The sequence below is a fragment of the Nerophis ophidion genome, linkage group LG01, assembly GCF_033978795.1.
Source record: "Nerophis ophidion isolate RoL-2023_Sa linkage group LG01, RoL_Noph_v1.0, whole genome shotgun sequence".
Lineage (NCBI taxonomy): Eukaryota > Metazoa > Chordata > Actinopteri > Syngnathiformes > Syngnathidae > Nerophis > Nerophis ophidion.
The window spans coordinates 81,590,061-81,610,962 of record NC_084611.1 but is presented as its reverse complement, the minus strand read 5'-3'; the positions used below and the strand labels follow the sequence as shown (position 1 = coordinate 81,610,962).

Here is a 20,902-nt window from a genome sequence, read left to right as displayed (position 1 = left end):
CTCTGGAAACACTCAGTGGAAACGCTCCCCACCCACACAGCTTGGTGCCTCGTCTGAGCTGCTGTGACTTAGATTACCATAGTAACTAATTACATTACAATAGTAGCTAGTATATTATGCAAAAGTGCAGATTCCAAAACATTGAAATACTTTGAATAATTCCAGATTTACAGTAATTTGAAAACATCACTGCACATCATACTGGCAGCTACAGTTTCTATCTTACAGATCTAAAACAATTATTTGGGAATAGAGATGCGCGGTTTGCGGTCACAACCGCGGAGTCCGCGGATAAACCCGCGGGTCGGGCGGGTGACATGACGAAAAAATAGATTTTAAATAGATTCGGGCGGGTGGCGGTTGAACCAATTCGGAAATATATATTGTAATAATCCCAGGAATGTAGGCTCATAAAACTTCTTCGTTTGTCTTGTCTTTATTGCACAAGATGTAATACAACCACACAACAGCTCTCATGTCTCTAACGCTTTTCCCGGGACAACTCGAACTCTCACTTCCTGTCGATAACGTCACTTCCCTATCTCTCTCGGAAGTCCCGCCCCCCAGCCAAAGTCATTGGCTAACACCCCGTAGCCAGCAGCTACATTATACATAGTTAAATGTTATGTTGAAGAGGTTCATTTAGCCTACTGACGTGTATTTATAAATGGTTGATTTATATAGACTAGTAGGTAAAGTGTTGTACTTGACAACTCTTGATGGTAGAATCCATATATCACGTCACAGACAACGTCACGCTAACATCACGTGACACCTCTGATGAAGGCTGCAGAAGCAAGGTAGCCCAAACTTGTTAAGTACAACACTTTACCTTACTAGCCTGTAGAAATCAACCATTTATAAATAGTTAAATGTTGTTACCCACATACGAAAAACGAGCAGCACTCTTTGAAACACTATGTGGGCATACTTTATTTTGAAGTGTCTCGTTTGGTCTGTCGACGGATGTAAGGAAGCTACTTCCGGGTATGGCCAACGAGGTATTTGTCATTTGTTGGTATTTTACTTGGTAAAATGTTTGATCCACATGCTGTGCATGTTATTATCTTTACGTTTGTAACGTGCTTTATTTATTACAGTTTTCACGGTGAATTTGAAGGGAAAGTAAGCCTTCAAATAAATCAGTTCAAGAAAGCCATTGTGTCTGTGCTTTTTGGCAGGGAGTTACACTTTCTAACCTCACTAATGCCTTGCATCGTCTATATTAGATGTATAACAACGGGCGGGTGGCGGGCGGGTGTGGTTTTGATGAAATTTTGGTTCAGGTGGATGACGACTTTAGTGATGCGGTTGCGGATGATATAATTGCCTATCCGCGCATCTCTATTTGGGAATGTCCAGCGGGCCTTAATTTACCCAGGGGGAAGTCGTCTAACAAACTGGTCTGCTTACAGAATTATCACCTACATTAGCCATGAACCCTAATTTCACTAAAATATGTCCGCCTTGAATTTTTTAAAAGGCACAAAAGGGTCTAAAACATGTTTTACTTAATATCTAATGATATTTTCAAATGAATAATGCAGTATAATAACTGTAGCTTTGACCGCACCTGCACATGAATGACAGCAGCGGCCTCTAGTGGCGATGTTGCTCCATCCCTCGCGGTCACTTTAAGGGTGTAACCCGCTTCGACGTTTCTCTCGAAAACAGACGTGGTCCTGATTTCTCCGCTTTTACCGTCAATCTCGAAATGTCTCAAACGTTGACCTTGGACGCCGACTGAGAAACGGACAAATAGACGCCAATGTTACAAAACAGTTTGTGTACTCCATGAATTCAACGCAGTGTTTACTCTGTAAAGAAATGACTTACGGGTAACCAGCGTAAAAGTGACGGATCCATTTTCCCCCGCATCCGAGTCTTTGGCGAAGATGTTTGTCACCAGGGTTCCTGTCGGTATACCTGCTAATATCTATAAAGAAGAGAAACTTTTAAGTCATTAATTACAAATGATTTTAGACAATTCAGCAAAAGATTTTACGTTAATGTTTACGTTCACAAGTGTACTCATTTACTGCAAGCTGTTTGCGATAATAACTGACCTTTACTGTTTGGGTTCTCAGTTTCTTTTCAATTTAAGACGTAAAGTTCGTAAAAAGCCTTTGTTTATCGTTTAATGACAGGCAAAAAATGCATGAGTACATTACGATCTATTAACCTTCCTGAGCAGTCTAGACAGAGAACCGTGAAGTTGCAAACAGATTTATGTTGTATTACCACCGCTGTTAGTTTGGCGATGATTCTACTTTTTTGTACGACTTTAAAGGTGAGTTTTTGCTGAAAATTCAACAGCATTACAGCAAGCTATTTGTAAGAATGATTGACGTTATTTGGGTTCTAAACCTCTTTTCAATTTAAGAGGTAAAGTTATTAAAAAGCACACGCACATCTTTTGATGATGAGCAACAAATGCATGAGTACATTACGATCTTTAAAAATAAAAAAATGGACTTTCTGCCTTTGCATTGAGCAGCCTGAACAGAAAACCATAACGTCACAAAGAATTTAAAATTGTTTGTCGTCATCGTTAGTTTGGCAACAATATGACATTTTTTGCGATTTTTTTAAAGCGCATTTTTGCTGAAAATTCTACTGCTTTAACTGTAAGAATGACTGACTTTTATGTTTGGGTTCTGAACCTATTTTCAATTTAGTACTTCAAGTCATAAAAAATGCACTTATGACAGGTGAAAAATGCATGAGTACGTTACGATCTTTTTAAAAAAAAATTACTTTCCCCCCATTTCATTCATCAGCCTTGGCAGAGAACCACAAAGTCGCAGAGAATTTCACATTTTTTGTCGTCGTCGTTAGTTTGACGACGATTTGACAATTTTTTTAAGATTTTAAAAAGCGCATTTTTGCTGAAAATTCCACAGCATTTATTCTGAGAACGACTGACTTTTCCACTTGGGTTCCCAACCTTCTTTCCATTTAGGACTTCAAGTCAGAAAAAATGCAGGCATACATCTTTTGATGACAGGCTAAAAATGCATGAGTACATTACGATGTTTAAAAAAAAAAAAAAAAGACTTTCCCCCATTGCATTGAGCAGTCTGAACAGAGAATTTCAAATGTTTTGTCGTTGTCGTTAGTTTGGCGACGATTTGACAATATATCCGATTTTAAAAAGTGTATTTTTGCCGAAAATTGTACTGCATTTACTGTGAGAACTATTGACTTTTCTATTTGGGTTCCCAACCTCATTTAAATTTAGGACTTCAAGTCAGTAAAAATGCACATATGACAGGCAAAAAATGCATTAAAAATAATTGACATCCCCCAATTGCATTGAGCAGCCTGGGCAGAGAACCACAACATCACAAAGAATTTTTAAAAAATTTCGTTGTCGTTTGGTGGCGATTTGACATTGTTTACGATTTTAAAAAGCGCATTTTTTCTGAAAATTTTACAGCATGTACTGTGAGAGTGACTAACTTTTCTATTTGGGTTCCGAACTTCTTTTCAATTTAGGACTTCAAGTCAGTAAAAATGCACATATGACAGGCAAAAAATATATTAGTACATTCCGATCTTTAAAAAAAAAAAAGAAAAAAAAAGACTTTTCCCCATTGCATTGAGCAGCCGGAGCAGAGAACCACAACATTGCAAAGAATTAAAAAAAAAATTTCCTCGTCGTTTGTTTGGCGACGATTTGACATCGTTTACGATTTTAAAAAGCGCATTTTTGCTGAAAATTTTACAGCATTTACTGTGAGAATGACTAACTTTTCTATTTGGGTTCCGAACCTCTTTTCAATTTAGTACTTCAAGTCAGTAAAAATGAACATATACATCTTTTGATGACAGACGAGTACATTATGATCTTTTAAAAAAAATTGTACTGAGCAGCCCGGACAGAAAACCGCGACAGAGAACCACAACGTCACAGAGAATTTCACATTTTTTGTCGTCGTTAGTTTGGTGATGATTTGACAATTTTTACAAGTTTTTTAAAAAGTGCATTTTTGCTGAAAATTCTACTGCATTTACTGTGATAACTATTGACTTTTCTATTTGGGTTCCCAACCTCATTTAAATTAAGGACTTAAAGTCAGTAAAAATGCACATATGACAGGCAAAAAATATATTAGTACATTCCGATCTTTTAAAAAAAAAAAGAAAAAAAAAGACTTTTCCCCATTGCATTGAGCAGCCGGAGCAGAGAACCACAACATTGCAAAGAATTAAAAAAAAAATTTCCTCGTCGTTTGTTTGGCGACGATTTGACATCGTTTACGATTTTAAAAAGCGCATTTTTGCTGAAAATTTTACAGCATTTACTGTGAGAATGACTAACTTTTCTATTTGGGTTCCGAACCTCTTTTCAATTTAGTACTTCAAGTCAGTAAAAATGAACATATACATCTTTTGATGACAGACGAGTACATTATGATCTTTTAAAAAAAATTGTACTGAGCAGCCCGGACAGAAAACCGCGACAGAGAACCACAACGTCACAGAGAATTTCACATTTTTTGTCGTCGTTAGTTTGGTGATGATTTGACAATTTTTACAAGTTTTTTAAAAAGTGCATTTTTGCTGAAAATTCTACTGCATTTAGTGTGATAACTATTGACTTTTCTATTTGGGTTCCCAACCTCATTTAAATTAAGGACTTAAAGTCAGTAAAAATGCACATATTACAGGCAAAAAATGCATTAAAAATAATTGACATTCCCCGATTGCATAGAGCAGCCTGGGCAGAGAACCACAACATCGCAAATAATTGTTTGAAAAATGTTGTCGTCGTTTGTTTGGCGACGATTTGACATTGTTTACGATTTTAAAAAGCGCATTTTTTTCGGAAAATTTTACAGCATTTACTGTGAGAGTGACTAACTTTTCTATTTGGGTTCTGAACTTCTTTTCAATTTAGGACTTCAAGTCAGTAAAAATGCACATATGACAGGCAAAAAATGAATTAGTACATTCCGATCTTTTAAAAAAAAAAAAAAAAAAAAGACTTTTCCCCATTGCATTGAGCAGCCGGAGCAGAGAACCACAACATTGCAAAGAATTTAAAAAAAAATTTCCTCGTCGTTTGTTTGGCGACGATTTGACATTGTTTACGATTTTAAAAAGCGCATTTTTGCTGAAAATTTTACAGCATTTACTGTGAGAATGACTAACTTTTCTATTTGGGTTCCGAACCTCTTTTCAATTTAGTACTTCAAGTCAGTAAAAATGAACATACACATCTTTTGATGACAGACGAGTACATTATGATCTTTTAAAAAAAATTGTACTGAGCAGCCCGGACAGAAAACCGCGACAGAGAACCACAACGTCACAGAGAATTTCAAATTTTTTGTCGTCGTTAGTTTGGTGACGATTTGACAATTTTTACAAGTTTTTTAAAAAGTGCATTTTTGCTGAAAATTCTACTGCATTTACTGTGAGAACTACTGACTTTTCTAATTAGGACTTCAAGTCAGAAAAAATGCATGCATACATCTTTTGATGACAGGTGAAAAAATGCATGAGTACATTGCGATCTTTAAAAAAAAAATTGTACTGAGCAGCCCGGACAGAAAACCGCTGTTAGTTTGGCGACGGTGCAACTTTTCTGTATGACTTTAAAAGCTAATTTTAACTGAAAATTTCACAGCATTTTCCAAATATCCCGGTGTAATGACAAATGTATTGAACAATTTTTATTATTTTTATGACTTTTATACACTACAGTGTGGAATACTTAATTATATAATAATGATTCAATTCAATTTAGTCTTATTATGCCCTCTGCCTTTATTATTGTCATTTGTCATTGCTGATTAGCTGAGGGAAATCACATGATCGAACTGCCTGATGGTGGGCGGAGTCTATTCTGAACCACAAACTATAATCAACCATGTTTCATTTTGAGGTATTCTCACTTTTTTTTTTTTTTAAACAAAAATGTCAACTTTAGGGGTCTTTAAAATTATTGAACATTATTGTCCAACAGTAAGATATTCAAATAACACAATTTAACGTCGCTAATAGCTAGCTAGCAACTAAGGCGTTATTTGCTACCTACCAAATGGCGTACCAATCACTAACTGGCAACTAGTGCACTAATTGCTAACTGGCAACAATAGCGTAATCGCTACCTATCTTAAATGCTAACACTAAAATAAAAATCCAATTTTTCATGTTTTTATTGTAAACCTGTGGTTTACCTGAACATTGCGCTCCTTGCTAGCAGGAAGGTGTGTAAACTGCGGTGCGTTGTCGTTTATGTCCGTGACCAAGACGTGGACAGTGGTGGTGGCGTTGAGACGTGGACTTCCCTGATCCGTGACCATTACCTTGAGGGCGTGCTGGCTGTGTTGCTCCCGATCCAACGCCACCCAGTTGATGATCTCACCTAGTGGGCGAGGCACAGGACCAGTAAGTTGAGAACCCTTAAACACGACAAAAGGACGTCAGGGCTCTTGTACCTGTTTTGGAATCGATGCGGAAAAACCTCCCGTCCGATAGCAGGATGTAGGACAGCTGGGCGTTTTTCCCAGAGTCCTTATCCGTGGCCGTGACTTCGCCTGCCAGACCTTGTGGGGACGTTCCCTCTGACAGTGTGAAGAAGTACACATCTCTGCTGAATTCCGGAGCGTTGTCATTGATATCCAAAACTAGAACGATCACCGTGGCTGTGGCGTTCACTTCTTTAGCGGCGACTAACACTCCAAAACGGTACGTAGTTTCCATCTCGTAGTCCAGATTGTCCGAGAGATACAACCAACCGGTCTTGGGATGGACCCTGAATGGGGGAGGAGGGAACCCTTGGTCTCCAACCAAAGAGTAAGTGATGGCCGACTGGGAGGTTCCTCTGCTCCAGTGCGCCCTCACCTGGATGACCCTAGAATTCTTGCGGTAGCCCTCGCCGATCTCCACATGGTAAACTAGAGTCTCGAAGGCCAGGCCGTCTCCGGAATTGGTGCGGTCAACGTTAACGGTTAGAGCCAGCGTGGAGCTCAGAGGAGGATCTCCTTCGTCCTCAGCCACGATGTCCAAGTCGTAGCTCTGCTGAGGGTCCTCCTGTAGACTTTGGTTTAGGGTGACTGTTCCTGAGTCGGGATCCACCACAAACGCGTTGTTGTAGCTCCGAGCTTTCAGGTAGTAAAACACCCTCCCGTTGGCAGCGCTATCATAGTCGTGGGCGTGAGCGATGAACAGCACCGTCCCCGGGAGTGTGTTCTGGGACACCGTGATGGCATCCTTGGGCTTTGGGAAAACGGGGGCCACGTCGTTGACGTCCTGGATGGAGATGTTGACTTGGGTGGTGCTGTAGACGTCGGAGGAGTCGGTGTAGGCCTGAACGAAGAGCAGGACCCCAGGCAGCGACTCGTGGTCCAGGGGTTTGACGCTGGTGATTATACCCGACTTGGCGTGGACGCGGAACAGACCCTGGGGGTTACCAGAGGAGATTCTGTAGGATGCCGATCCTGCAGAGTCGGAGGGGAAAACAAGGATCGTAATAACTGGGAAATTATCCACAAAACGATCGGTTTGTCCATTCATTATGTAAACAGCTGTGGAGTCACTCACAAAGATCTGTCCCTCAATAATGTAAATATTTGTCTGTCTATTCCAGGGGTCGGCAACCTAAAATGTTGAAAGAGCCATATTGGTCCAAAGATACAAAAACGATTCTGTCTGGAGCCGCAAAAAAATTAAAAGCCATATTACATACAGATAGGGTGTCATGAGATATAAATATTATTAAGAGGACTTAAATGAAACTACATGAGCTCAAATATAGCTACAAATGAGACAAAATGATGCAATATGTACATATAGCGAGCCTAAATAGCATGTTAGCATCGATTAGCTTGCAGTGACCAAATATGTCTGATTAGCACTCCACACAAGTCAATAACATCAACAAAACTCACCTTTGTGAATTCATACACAAAGTTAAAAGTTTGGTGGGCAAAATGAGACAGAAAAAGAAGTGGCCTGAAACACTACTAGAAAGTCGGAGAAAGTTATACATGTAAACAAAACACGGTGAGTTCAAGGACCGCCAAAATTAGTAGGACAAAACGCCACTCGCCAAATACTCGAATCAGTGAAGCATGTTTAATTTAAATAGTGTACTTTATTACAATTAGGGAGGTTTGTGTCATGTTTGTCCTCCTACAGAAACCATATTAAAGCAAAAAATATATGTTTTGTATTTTTTTCCTCTTATCTTTTTGCATTCTTCATACATTTGTGAAAAAGCTCCAGAGAGCTCCAGAGAGCCACTAGGGCGGCGCTAAAGAGCCGCATGCCGACCCCCGGTCTACTCACATAAAGATCTGCCTGTCCGTTTCATACATTGTGCAATCCGTCTATCTTCACACATAAGGATCTGTCGGTCCCTTTTTAAAGACTGTCTGTCCTTTCACATAAATGTCAGGTTCTCCATTCATGCAATGTGCCTCAACGTTACCACCTGTCTCTCGTCCTTCAAAAAGATGTCGGTCCATTGTGTACAGGTACATTCACATAAAAGTCAGTTTGTCCATTCACATCACACAAAATACAAACATTAGTCTGTCTATGCCCATAGATATATGTTTGTCCAATTACATGCATGCCTGTCATTCATATTTATGCATTGTCCGTCTTCTCACACAAAGATCTGTCTTCCATTCATATTCACACATAACATAAGACACACTGTTAACATTTGTTTGTCTACTCACTTAAAGATATGTTGTTCTATTCATATACACTTATAATTATATAACAGCATCTCTCGGCCAATTCACATAAATGCCATTTTTTTCGTACTCTGTTCATTCATATAGACGTACTTACCAACATCTGTTTGTCCATTCACATACAGTACACGTATTATGTGAACCTCTGCCTGTCTCTTCACATAAAGATCTGTTGATTCATATTAATGCCGACCATTCATATTCATCCATAGTGTAATTTATATTCTCACATAAATATATGTCTGTCCATTCATTCAAATAACTCACATATAATAATTACGTAATAAAATGTCGGCCCATTAGCTAAGACTGCATTAATGGTGCCTTCACAGGTGTGTAAGTTACCCATGCCTTGGGCACTAATGCACCCCCATACCATCACAGATGCTGGCTTTTGAACTTTGCCTCGATAACAGTCTGGATGGTTCGCTTCCCCTTTGGTCCGGATGACACGATGTCAAATATTTCCAAAAACAATTGGAAATGTGGACTCGTCAGACCAAAGAACACTTTTCCACTTTGCATCAGTCCATCTTAGAGGATCTCGGGCCCAGAGAAGCCGGCGGGGTTTCTGGATGTTGTTGATAAATGGCTTTTGCTTTGCATAGTAGAGCTTCAACTTGCACTTACAGATGTAGCGACCAACTATATTTAGTGACAGTGGTTTCCTGAAGTGTTCCTGAGCCCATGTGGTGATATCCTTTAGAGATTGATGTCGGTTTTTAATACAGTGTCGTCTGAAGGATCGAAGGTCACGGTCATTCAATGTTGTTTTCCGGCCATGCCGCTTACGTGGAGTGATTTCTCCAGATTCTCTGAACCTTTTGATGATATTATGGACTGTAGATGTTTAAATCCCTAAATTTCTTGCAATTTCACTTTGAGAAACGTTGTTCTTAAACTGTTTGACTATTTGCTCACGCAGTTGCAGACAAAGGGGTGTACCTCGCCCCATCCTTTCTTGTGAAAGACTCAGCATTTTTCGGGAAGCTGTTTTTATACCCAATCATGGCACCCACCTGTTCCCAATTATCCTGCACACCTGTGGGATGTTACAAATAAGTGTTTGATGAGCATTCCTCAACTTTATCAGTCTTTATTGCCACCTTTCCCAACTTCTTTGTCACGTGTTGCTGGCATCAAATTCTAAAGTTGATAATTATTTGCAACAACAAAAAAAATGTTTATCAGTTTGAACATCAAATACGTTGTCTTTGTAGCATATTCAACTGAATATGGGTTGAAAAGGATTTGCAAATCATTGTATTCCGTTTATATTTACATCTAACACAATCTCCCAACGGGCTTCACGGTGGCAGAGGGGTTAGTGCGTCTGCCTCACAATACGAAGGTCCTGCAGTCCTGGGTTCAAATCCAGGCTCGGGATCTTTCTGTGTGGAGTTTGCATGTTCTCCCCGTGAATGCGTGGGTTCCCTCCGGGTACTCCGGCTTCCTCCCACTTCCAAAGACATGCACCTGGGGATAGGTTGATTGGCAACACTAAATTGGCCCTAGTGTGTGAATGTGAATGTTGTCTGTCTATCTGTGTTGGCCCTGCGATAAGTTGGCGACTTGTCCAGGGTGTACCCCGCCTTCCGCCCGATTGTAGCTGAGATAGGCGCCAGCGACCCCAAAAGGGAATAAGCGGTAGAAAATGGGACGGGATGGGGACAATTTCCCAACTCATGTGGAAACAGGGTTTGTATGTCCATTCACACAAAGTAGCAAAATATGTGTGCATGATTTGTTTTGACCTAATCCAAAAAAGTACTTTAGCAACCAGTAATTACAGACAAATTAATCCTTTCTGAGTGTTTGTTGGCCCTCTAAAGCGCCTTCAAGCTTCTATAAGCGTACAGACGAGCTTAATGCCGCCTTAGTAACCACACCCTGTTGTTTTTCTGATTGAGGCTTTAATCTGTTAATTAATTAAAAGACCTCACGTGACTTGTCTGCTGGGGCCCAGCTTAACGCTGCTTCATCCCAAGCCCGATGAGAAGTTAATACTCAAAAGAAGAGAGTGCTAGGCTAGGCTTCTTCTCGGCTGTGTTTTTAATTTTCAAGTTGTATCATTATCCAGTCTATAATCAGCATTTTTTTTATTTATTTAGCGAGCTTACCCGTTGGAGCGGTGGCCCGCACAGTCCCCACACTGGTGCCCGGGGCGGCGTCCTCAGGCACGCTGAAGGTGTAGCGAGACCTCTGGAACACGGCCGGAGCCTGAGCGCTGGCCAGAAGGTGCACGGTCACTTCCGCTGGTCGTGCTGAGGTCACGCCCGCGCCGTCCTGCGCCGTGACGGCAATCTTCAGGCTGGCCGCGCCCCCCAGGTGAGTCAGGGTAGAGGCCAGGTAGAGCATCCCTACATATGGTGAACATAGCTAATTAAAGCATGGTAACTGTTAAATATTTCATACCCAGTCGTCCCCACACCACGACATGTTTGGAAGTTTACATCCTCACTCTTTTGCAGAGTATTTTTGAAAGCATATTCTGCGTATTTTTGTCTCAAATAAAGGCTTTTAAAAAAGTTAAAATATCAATACTACAGTATTATTAGCCACTCGATAAGCATACTTACCAACCATCCCGGATTTTCCGGGAGACTCCCAAAATTCAGCGCCTCTCCCGAAAACCTCCCGGGACAAATTTCCTCCCGAAAATCTCACGAAATCCAGGCGTAGCTGGAGGCCACGCCCCCTCCAGCTCCATGAGAACCTGACTCAGCAAGGTTGTGACCCTCTTAAACAGGACAATACTGCCATCTACTGTGCATAGAATGGAATACATAAGTGCTAACCCTCCCGGATTTTCATGGACGGTCAGCGAAGCACAAAGCGTCCGCAGTATTATGGGCCACCTCGCAAAATGGAGACCCGAAGGTGTAACTTATGCTGAGACAAAGATGGCTATGCTGATAGCTGTAAGCAACATCCTGTTCTCCTTTGCGGATGTCTACAACAAATCCGTGAATGTTCCCGGATTCGGAGAGCACTGGCCAATACGCAAATGGCAGAACAAAGGTTACTCAAATAGTGAAAGGTAAGTGTTTTTTTGTTTTCTTAGTAACCAGCAAGCACAGTACAGTTAGTAGAACAACTGTGTTTTTATTACTCTGTATTTGATAGGTGCCGTCGGAGATTCAACTATTTATTTTATTTATATATATAATAAAATAAATATATATAGCTAGAATTAACTGAAATTCAGGTATTTCATACATACATACACGCATATATATATATATATATATATATATATGAAATACTCGAGTTGGTGAATTATACTCCTCCCCTCTTAACCACCCCACCCCCACCTCCTGAAATCGGAAGTCTCAAGGTTGGCAAGTATGTCGATGAGACCAAACTAGAAATTTATCGGTATCGGTTCCAAAAAGTAAAATTTATGACTTTTTGTAAGGAGTAGTACATGGATGTAGGGAAAAAGTACATAGCACCAGTAAACCTTAAAGGCACTGTCTTTGCGTGCCGACCTGGTCACATAATATCTACGGCTTTTGACACACACAAGTGAATGCAAGGCATACTTGGTCAACAGCCATACAGGTCACACTGAGGGTGGCTGTATAAACAACTTTAACACTGTTACAAATATGCGCAATACTGTGAAGCCACACCAAGCAAGAATGAAAAACACATTTCGGGAGAACATCCGCACCGTAACACAACATAAACACGACAGAAGAAATACCCAGAACCCCTTGCAGCACCAACTCTTTAGGGACACTACAATATACAACCCTCAGGTTGAGGTTTACATTGACGTAAACCTCAACCTCCTCTTGCCCTCTCAAGGAGAGCATGTCCCAAATTCCAAGCTGCTGTTTGGAGGCATGTTAAAAAAAATGCACTTTGTGACTTCAATGATAAATATGGCAGTGCCATGTTGGCATTTTTTTCCATAACTTGAGTTGATTTATTTTGGAAAACCTTGTTACATTGGGCATCACAACAAAATTAGGCGTAATAATGTGTTAATTCCATGACTGTAGATATCGGTATCGGTTGATAGCGGAATCGGTAATTAAGAGTTGGACAATATCGGATATCGGCAAAAAAGCCATTATCGGATATCTCTGAACCAATCAGGGCTTGTTGTTGAGTGTCGTGGCCACTGATTGGCTCAGCCTCATTCAACATTACTCTATTGGATTAAATATATGTAAAGGTAGCCATTTAAGTGTTACTTTATCTCTACGGGGCTCTAAATTTAAAAAGCAAATAGTAAACAGACTAAAAAGTATTTTTATACATTATTTAATTTTTTGCAGAAATCATCTTACCCAGAACCAATTAATAGCGATTAACGAGGTGGTTCTATCTGAATGTTGCTATGCTATATACAGCCACTAGGGGGACATATTTGTTGTTGGGGATTACTTTGGTATGCTGTAATATAATTCTTTTTTATGTATTTATTTAGAATAAATAGTAAATGCATTCATCATTTTGAATTACGTTTTTCTAATAAAGTCGCCCATTCAAAAAATACAAATGTTAGTATGAAATTTAAAAATACAATCCAAAAAGTATATTAAAATAGTAAAGAAAATAAATGTTATTGATTTTTGAACTATAATAATGATTTTTGGCAAGAAAATTATGATTAGATTAATTTTAAAAGTGTGACTTACTTACATCATTGTAAAAAAAAAATTCTTTTTTTCATTTTATCGTGACAATATTTTATTTAAAAAAAACGCTTTTCCCTCTCGGGGTCGCGGGTAGTTCTGATTTTAAAACTTTAAGAAAGAAAAGAAGAAAATTAAGAAAAATTGACAAAAATAAACCTATTGTTTATCGTAATTTTTTGTTACTTCGCATACATTTTTTTTTTATTAATTTAAGTTACACTTCGGATTTTTATGAGGTTAAAAAAACGGAAAAATCTCAAATTTTAAGTAACACATTTTTACACATTCATAGTCACGTCAATTAGTAGTAGCATTTTTTTTCTATTTAATACAGAGTAGTTATTTGCCTGCTAAATTTTCTTATAATATGATGAGTTAATGTTATGTTCAAACTTTACGTTAAAACTCTCTGACTTTGTGCTAAAGCTACAGTATATGCTAATAAGTAGACATCAATGTGTCGGCCATATGTCGGTGATGTAAGTCTTGCTGCTCCCTGCTGTGCACTGACTGCCAGAATCATATCAGCTGGACTTAACGAGCGCTAAGTCGCTTGTTGGTCTCCACCGGCGGTCACAACGAATTACGACTTGGGTACGATTACCTGTTTGCTGATTGATGGCGAACAAGGCGGACAGGTCGCCAGGAAGGATGGCGTAGGTGATGCGACCAAAGCGTCCGGAGTCGGCGTCGGTGGCGACGACGTTGAGGATTTCGGCGCCGGGCTGAGCGTGGCTGCTGATGCTGCTGGCGTAGTCCTCAGGGTTGAACACCGGCGCATTATCGTTGAGGTCTTCGATGTGCACGTGTACGTAGGTTTGTGCGCTCAGGCCTCCCTGACCAGCGGAAAGTGAGAAATTCGCAATTTCACGAGTTGATTTATTTAGCGAATAAACAAACCCCTGTAGCATATCTCTTTGTAAATGTGTTACTTTTTATACATTTAATTTGTAAAAATACCTATTTCAGTCCCTGCAAAACAAATTGGGGCCTTTTTAGAGATTGTGGCGGCCTAAAATGCCTGAATTGGCGGCAACTTTTTCAAAAAATTAGGGCAAAAGTTGCGTTGTTACGAGGTCTTTTTTTTTTTTCAATAACATTGAATCAACTTGTGGTTTGGTGTATTTTTTATCAATGTTTGAAATGTTCCTTCCAGCTTTGACCTCAAAAAGCACAAGATTTCAACAACAAATGATGATGTTGTACGCATTTTATACCACACATGCTTATTGTCAACCCTACTGTTTTAATTCATTGTAACAAATAATAGCCACGATTAATAATAGTTCTGGAAAGAGACATCACCAAAGAAACACCAAATTTCTGTCAAAAATAATTTAGGCTTTAATGAATCCAACATATTTTTATTTTTTAATTCAAGCACCAATTAGTCTTCAAAAAAACTGAAATTTTTGTAAACATTAATAATCGTCAAAGACACAAATTTACTCATTTTCGTAAAGGACGGATACATTTTAGTCTTGATTTAACCTAACCAACATAATTTTAGAATTGCCAAAGACCATTTTGAGTTTTTAGCAAAGCTGACGTAAATATTTTTGAAAAACGACGATACATTTTTCAATAAACCTTACAAACAAATATAACCTTTTTTTGGGGTATAAGACGTACACATCGTATACAAATAAACTTCAATGAACCTCACATACTGTATAGGTTTTCGTAGAATTCGAGAACAAACAAGAGTCTTCAACAAAACAGACGTACCGTTTTTTTTTAAATTGACAATCATTTTGATTATTCCGATAAACCAATGTACTAATCGTTGTAAATAGCGGATACATTTTAGTCTTTAAGTTAGTTGAAGTACATGTTTTCAGAAACGTCAAAGACAATTTTGAGTCTTGAATAAAGCTATATTTTTAAAGACAATACATTTTTTAATAAACCTTACAAAAGGTGTTGTCGTAAAGAACAAATACCGTTTGGTTTTAGGGAAACCTAATGTTTTTGTACATATCGTATACAAATTAAACATACTGCACATATTTTCGTAGAATATGTGAAAAAATTTGAGTCTTCAACAAACCTGACGTTTGATGAACCAAATGTACTCATTGTCGTAAACCGCAGATACATTTTAGTCATCTTCTAACCCTAATCTACATGTTTTCGGAAAGACCAAAGACAAAAATTCGATAAAACTTACATGAAGTACACACACACACACTCACACATATAAATATATATATTTAGACTTCCAGGAAGCTAACGTACGTGTTTCATTAAATTCAAGAACAAGTTAGTTTTCAACAAACCAGACATACTACATTCTAGTATTCCACTAATCTAACGTACATGTTTAGGAAACACCAAAGACAATTTTGAGTCGTAGATAAGTCTTTAACAAGGCTGACATGACCTTTTTGTACATGTACAAATTAAGACTTCCATTAACCTAACCTACATACTTTTCTCGTAAATTTACAACAAATAAATCTTTAACAAACTTAAGTTACGTGTTTGCATAAACATTGACGATAGTTTAGTCTTACATGAAGCAAGTACGTTCGTACAAATGTTTTGTACTCGTCGTATAAGATTTTGACTTCCATGAACTTAACGTACGTATTTTCGTAAAATTTGAGGAAAAATGAGTCTTTAAACATACTTAACGTACATGTTTTTGGAAAAATTGAAGACGATATAGTGACCTCAGAGACTGAAGTAAAACACAAAAGTTTTGATTACGAAAGACAAGCAGTCAAAAATAGTCAACGGTGACACATACCGGGTCCTCAGCTGTGACCAGGATGTCGTGGTGCGTCAGTCCCGCGTCTCTGTCGATGTCCTGGGAGACGCAGAGGTCTCCAGTCTGCGGGTTGATGTGGAAGAGAAGGTTTTGGTCCGACTGGTCGAAGCCATCAGACAAAGAGTAGACCAACGTGCCGAACTCCGGACTGTCTGCGTCTTCGGCCACAAGCTAGGAAAAAGAACGATGACGATAAATGGCGGGCGGATGGCTTTAAAACCATGCAACAATAACGATATACCGTTGAGAATCTGCATTAGGGGCAGTGTTTGAAGTGCTCCACCAAAGTTTGGTGTCATTAGTTGTCACAGCATAAGCCACTTTGTTATTGATGGAGCAGCAATGAATTCTGCCTAGCAACAAGGACTTCTCAGTTATGTTACCAAACATGGTTTCCAGCCTGATAGAGAGCTAGCTAATATCAATAAGGTGAACCTGTGTAGTGTTGATTATAGCAAAAAGTTCAAAACAATCCCAAGGACAAAAGACAAACCTTTCATCCGAACAATTTACTTTTATGTCTGTGTTCGATACGGAAGACGCATTTTACAGTCCGCAATAAAAGTGTTAAAATCTGCCAAAAAAGAATGATAATTGCTGAGTGTGAAGATACCCATCCATCCATCTTCATCCGCTTATCCGAGGTCGGGTCGTGGGGCCTAAGCAGGGAAGCCCAGACTTCCCTCTCCCCAGCCACTTCGTCCAGCTCTTCCTGGGGGATACCCAGGCGTTCCCAGGCCAGCCGGGAGACATAGTCTTCCCAACATGTCCTGGGTCTTCCCCGGGGCCTCCTACCAGTCGGACGTGCCCTAAACACCTCCCTAGGGAGGCGTTCAGGTGGCATCCTGACCAGATGCCCGAACCACCTCATCTAGCTCCTCTCGATGTGGAGGAGCAGCGGCTTTACTTTGAGCTCCTCACAAATGGCAGAGCAACTCACCCTATCTCTAAGGGAAAGACCCGCCACCCGGCGGAGGAAACTCATTTTGGTCGCTTGTACCCGTGATCTTGTCTTTTCGGTCATGACCCAAAGCTCATGACCATAGGTGAGGATGGGAACGTAGATCGACCGGTAAATTGAGAGCTTTGCCTTCCGGCTCAGCTCCTTTTCACTACAACGGATCGATCGATACAACGTCCGCATTACTGAAGACGCCACACCGATCCGCCTGTCGATCTCACGATCTACTCTTCCCTCACTCGTGAACAAGACTCCAAGGTACTTCAACTCCTCCACCCAGGGCAGGGTCTCCTCCCCAACCCGGAGATGGCACTCCACCCTTTTCCTGGCAATAACCATGGACACGGACTTGGAGGTGCTGATTCTCATCCCAATCGCTTCACACACAGCTGCGAACTGATCCGGTGACCCACGTCCAGGCGAGGGAAATCTGGGTCTTTTGATTGATTGATTCATTGAAACTTTTATTAGCAGATTACATAGTACAGTACATATTCTGTACAGTTGACCACTAAATGGTAACACCCGAATAAGTTGTTCAACTTGTTTAAGTCGGGGTCCACTTTAATCAATTTATGGTCCTTGTCTTGTTTTCTTCATAGAGTTCTTCGAGCTGCGCTTTGTCTGATCCCTCACCATGGACCTGTTTGTCTTAGGAGACCCTACCAGGGGGCATAAAGCCCACGGACAACATAGCTCCTAAGATCCTTGGAACACGCAAAGTCCTCTACCACGATAAGGTGGCAGCTCAGAGAGGAGTAGAGGAGAAGAGTGTGAAGATAATCAAATATAATATTAGCAGTACCTCGGGATACCACTAACACAGCTTCCGTATTTCTGGGGATGTGAGCTGTCTCTTGGCTAATTGTTGTGAAATTTGGGGTTATGAGCCCCACCATTGCTACTCAGCGTAACGAATGTCACAATGAATTAGGGATGGATAGCAAATCCGGTATTTTTTTTTTGGCAATGACCAAATTCCACTAGTCCTACCAGGCATCGATTCACGAACAATCCAAAAGTGGCATGGTACGGTACCTGGGTTGCCTTTGGCGTCACACCCGGTGTCCGACCCTTTGCACTTTGGCACTTGTCAATCACACCGGCACTCAGCCAAACTACCACTCAGTAATGTTGCAATTTTCAATGCCCACAAAGAAATGTATTTAGAATACTCTGAAACGTAAGTAAAGTTAGACTCTGCTTTTCCAAAAATTTGCTGGCTCGATGCTAACAAACATTGGCTTTGCTATTGACATGCTACTGATTAGCATTAGCGATTTTTGGCGATATCAACAATTCCAAATTTGGCCGGGAAAACTACAATTAAGATGCATGATACAATCAAAAAGTTGGTGCGTAATAACTACAATACTTATAGTATTAACACGTTTTGGGGCGCAACAAAAACCAAAACTTCACATCTTGAATTATACACTACTGCTATCCTCACGTCTTGGACTTGCAACTGTAATCGCAACTTACTGTCAAATTTGAAAATGATAACATGTAAATAATAAAAACAAAATATAACAACAGGACATCAGTTTTCATGATCAGCTCAATCAATCAATCAATCAATCAATGTTTACTTATATATCCCTAAATCACAAGTGTCTCAAAGGTCTGCACAAACCACAACGACATCCTCGGTAGAGCCCACATAAGGGCAAGGAAAAACTCACCCCAGTGGGACGTCGACAATGATGACTATGAGAAACCTTGGAGAGGACCGCATAGTGGTTTGTGTTGTGGTTTGTGCAGCCCTTTGAGACACTAGTGATTTAGGGCTATATAAGTAAACATTGATTGATTGATGATTGATATGTGGGTAACCCCCCTCCCCCCTAGGGGACCGAAAGCAATGGATATCGAGCGGATCTAACATGATACTGTGAAAGTCCAATCCATAGTGGATCTAACATAACCGTGAGAGTCCAGTCCAAAGTGGATCCAATATAGTAGCGTGAGTCCCGTCCATAGTGGAGCCATTTAAAGTTAAAGTACTAATGATTGTCACACACACACTAAGTGTGGTGAAATTTGTCCTCTGCATTTGACCCATGCCCTTGATCCCACCCTGGGAAGTGAGGGGAGCAGTGGGCAGCAGCGGTGCCGCGCCCGGGAATCATTCATGGTGATTTAACCCCCAATTTCAACCCTTGATGCTGAGTGCCAAGCAGGGAGGTAATGGGTCCCATTTTTTTTTATAGTCTTTGGTATGACTCGGCCGGGATTTGAACTCACAACCTACCGAGCTCAGGGCGGACACTCTAACCACTAGGCCACTGAGTATTATTATTATCTATTTAACACACCAAAAGTACAGAAAATTGGTACCGTTAAGGACTTTTAGCGTTTCCCAGGTACCGGGAATTGGTACCCTGGAATAAGAAGTGGATGATATTTATTATATTGGAGTAAAAAAATCACAAAAAATATGACTGAGCGTGTCGCTAGCGAACTTGGTGAGGCAGTTGGAGCGTAGCAATGCTTGTTTGCACCGTACTGAAGCGGAATTAGTCGACAACGCCCGCCGAGGACATTGAAGTAATATCTACTCGGTGGACATTTATCCGGGAAAATATGGAGGAGCTGCTGATGGTGTGTTCGATGGCGAGGCAGCTGGAAGGCGATACAGTAGATGTAATTATTATCACATTACTTAATAAAACTACTGTATTGTTCGTACTGCACTCTATTGTATTGTTTTCGTTTGGAATATTTTTTTAAATAAATTAGTTTTCCTCTTTAAAAAAAACATGAGAAAATTGTGCTGTTTTGGGAGTCCAAGCAAATTGATTTCGGTTCTTTTCAGAGGGCGCTGCTGTTTCGCGATACAAGTTTCACAAGTTGTAGTTATTAACGTGTCTGTGAATCCACGTTTCAGCCGTGGATCGCTCGGTACCAGGCGACTCCTGTGTGTCGCTCAAGTTCAAAAGCAACACTGCTGTCTTTGTGCACAGGACTGAAGGCTGCTTTTGTGTTGCGGGATCATTTTGCAAACACGTCAACACTTCAAACGGTCCAACAAATTAATACACAATAATACCATAATAACACAATTCCAAAACCAAACCCTGCCCAGCAACATCCAGAATAGCAATCAACCGAGCAATTGAGAGGACACACAAACATGACACAAAACAATCCAAAAGTAGACAAACAAAAATGAACAATACCAACAACATTATTGATATTACTAAGAATTCCAACATAGCAGTGATTAGAAATTCCTCATTTACAAAATCAGCACAGCCATTTATAAAAAATAAAATACAAATAGAAAAAAAAATGAACAATAGTTTCACTTGCATCGCATCTCATCAGCTTGACAACACATTGTGTCCAACATTTTCCACAAATATAAAATAAGTCATATTTTAGGTTCATTTAATAGTTAAAACATGTGATTTTTGAATGTTATTATTAAAAAAAAAAACTTTCTCTTTGTCCACCCATTTCCTACCACTTGTCCCTATTGGGGTGGCGGGGGGTCGCTGGAACCTATCTCAGCAGAATTCAGGCGGAAGGCGGTGTACACCTTGGACAAGTCACCACCTCATCACAGGGCCAACACAGATAGACAGACAACATTCACACTCACATTCACACACTAGGGCAGGGGTGTCCAAAGTGTGGCCCGCAGGTAAATGTTTTAACGGCCCCATGGCACATTTTAAAAATACGATTGAAAAAATTTTTTAATCGTAAAAAGTGATATAGTAAAAGAGCAAACGGGTGAAATGTAACAAGAAAATGTTGCAATGTTTACTCTAATAACACAAAGCTGGCATGC

The 20,902-nt window shown here is 40.0% G+C and overlaps 2 protein-coding genes across 2 annotated transcripts in view; one reads left to right on the top strand and one right to left on the bottom strand.

Moving 5' to 3' along the window:
* Positions 1-20,902, bottom strand: part of dchs2 (dachsous cadherin-related 2) — an 88,227-nt gene that overhangs the window by 63,181 nt on the left and 4,144 nt on the right. The window contains exons 2-8 of the mRNA XM_061913127.1: positions 16,122-16,313; positions 13,974-14,205; positions 10,838-11,077; positions 6,450-7,451; positions 6,189-6,376; positions 1,837-1,936; positions 1,574-1,743 (exon numbers count right to left, since the gene is read on the bottom strand). Coding sequence (XP_061769111.1) covers positions 1,574-1,743; positions 1,837-1,936; positions 6,189-6,376; positions 6,450-7,451; positions 10,838-11,077; positions 13,974-14,205; positions 16,122-16,313 — 2,124 coding nt within the window. The remainder of the gene's footprint in view (positions 1-1,573; positions 1,744-1,836; positions 1,937-6,188; positions 6,377-6,449; positions 7,452-10,837; positions 11,078-13,973; positions 14,206-16,121; positions 16,314-20,902) is intronic.
* The window catches only part of LOC133560539 (uncharacterized), a 40,627-nt gene continuing 30,749 nt past the window's right edge, over positions 11,025-20,902 (top strand). The window contains exon 1 of the mRNA XM_061913162.1: positions 11,025-11,045. The gene's annotated coding sequence lies outside the window, so the exon portion shown is untranslated. The remainder of the gene's footprint in view (positions 11,046-20,902) is intronic.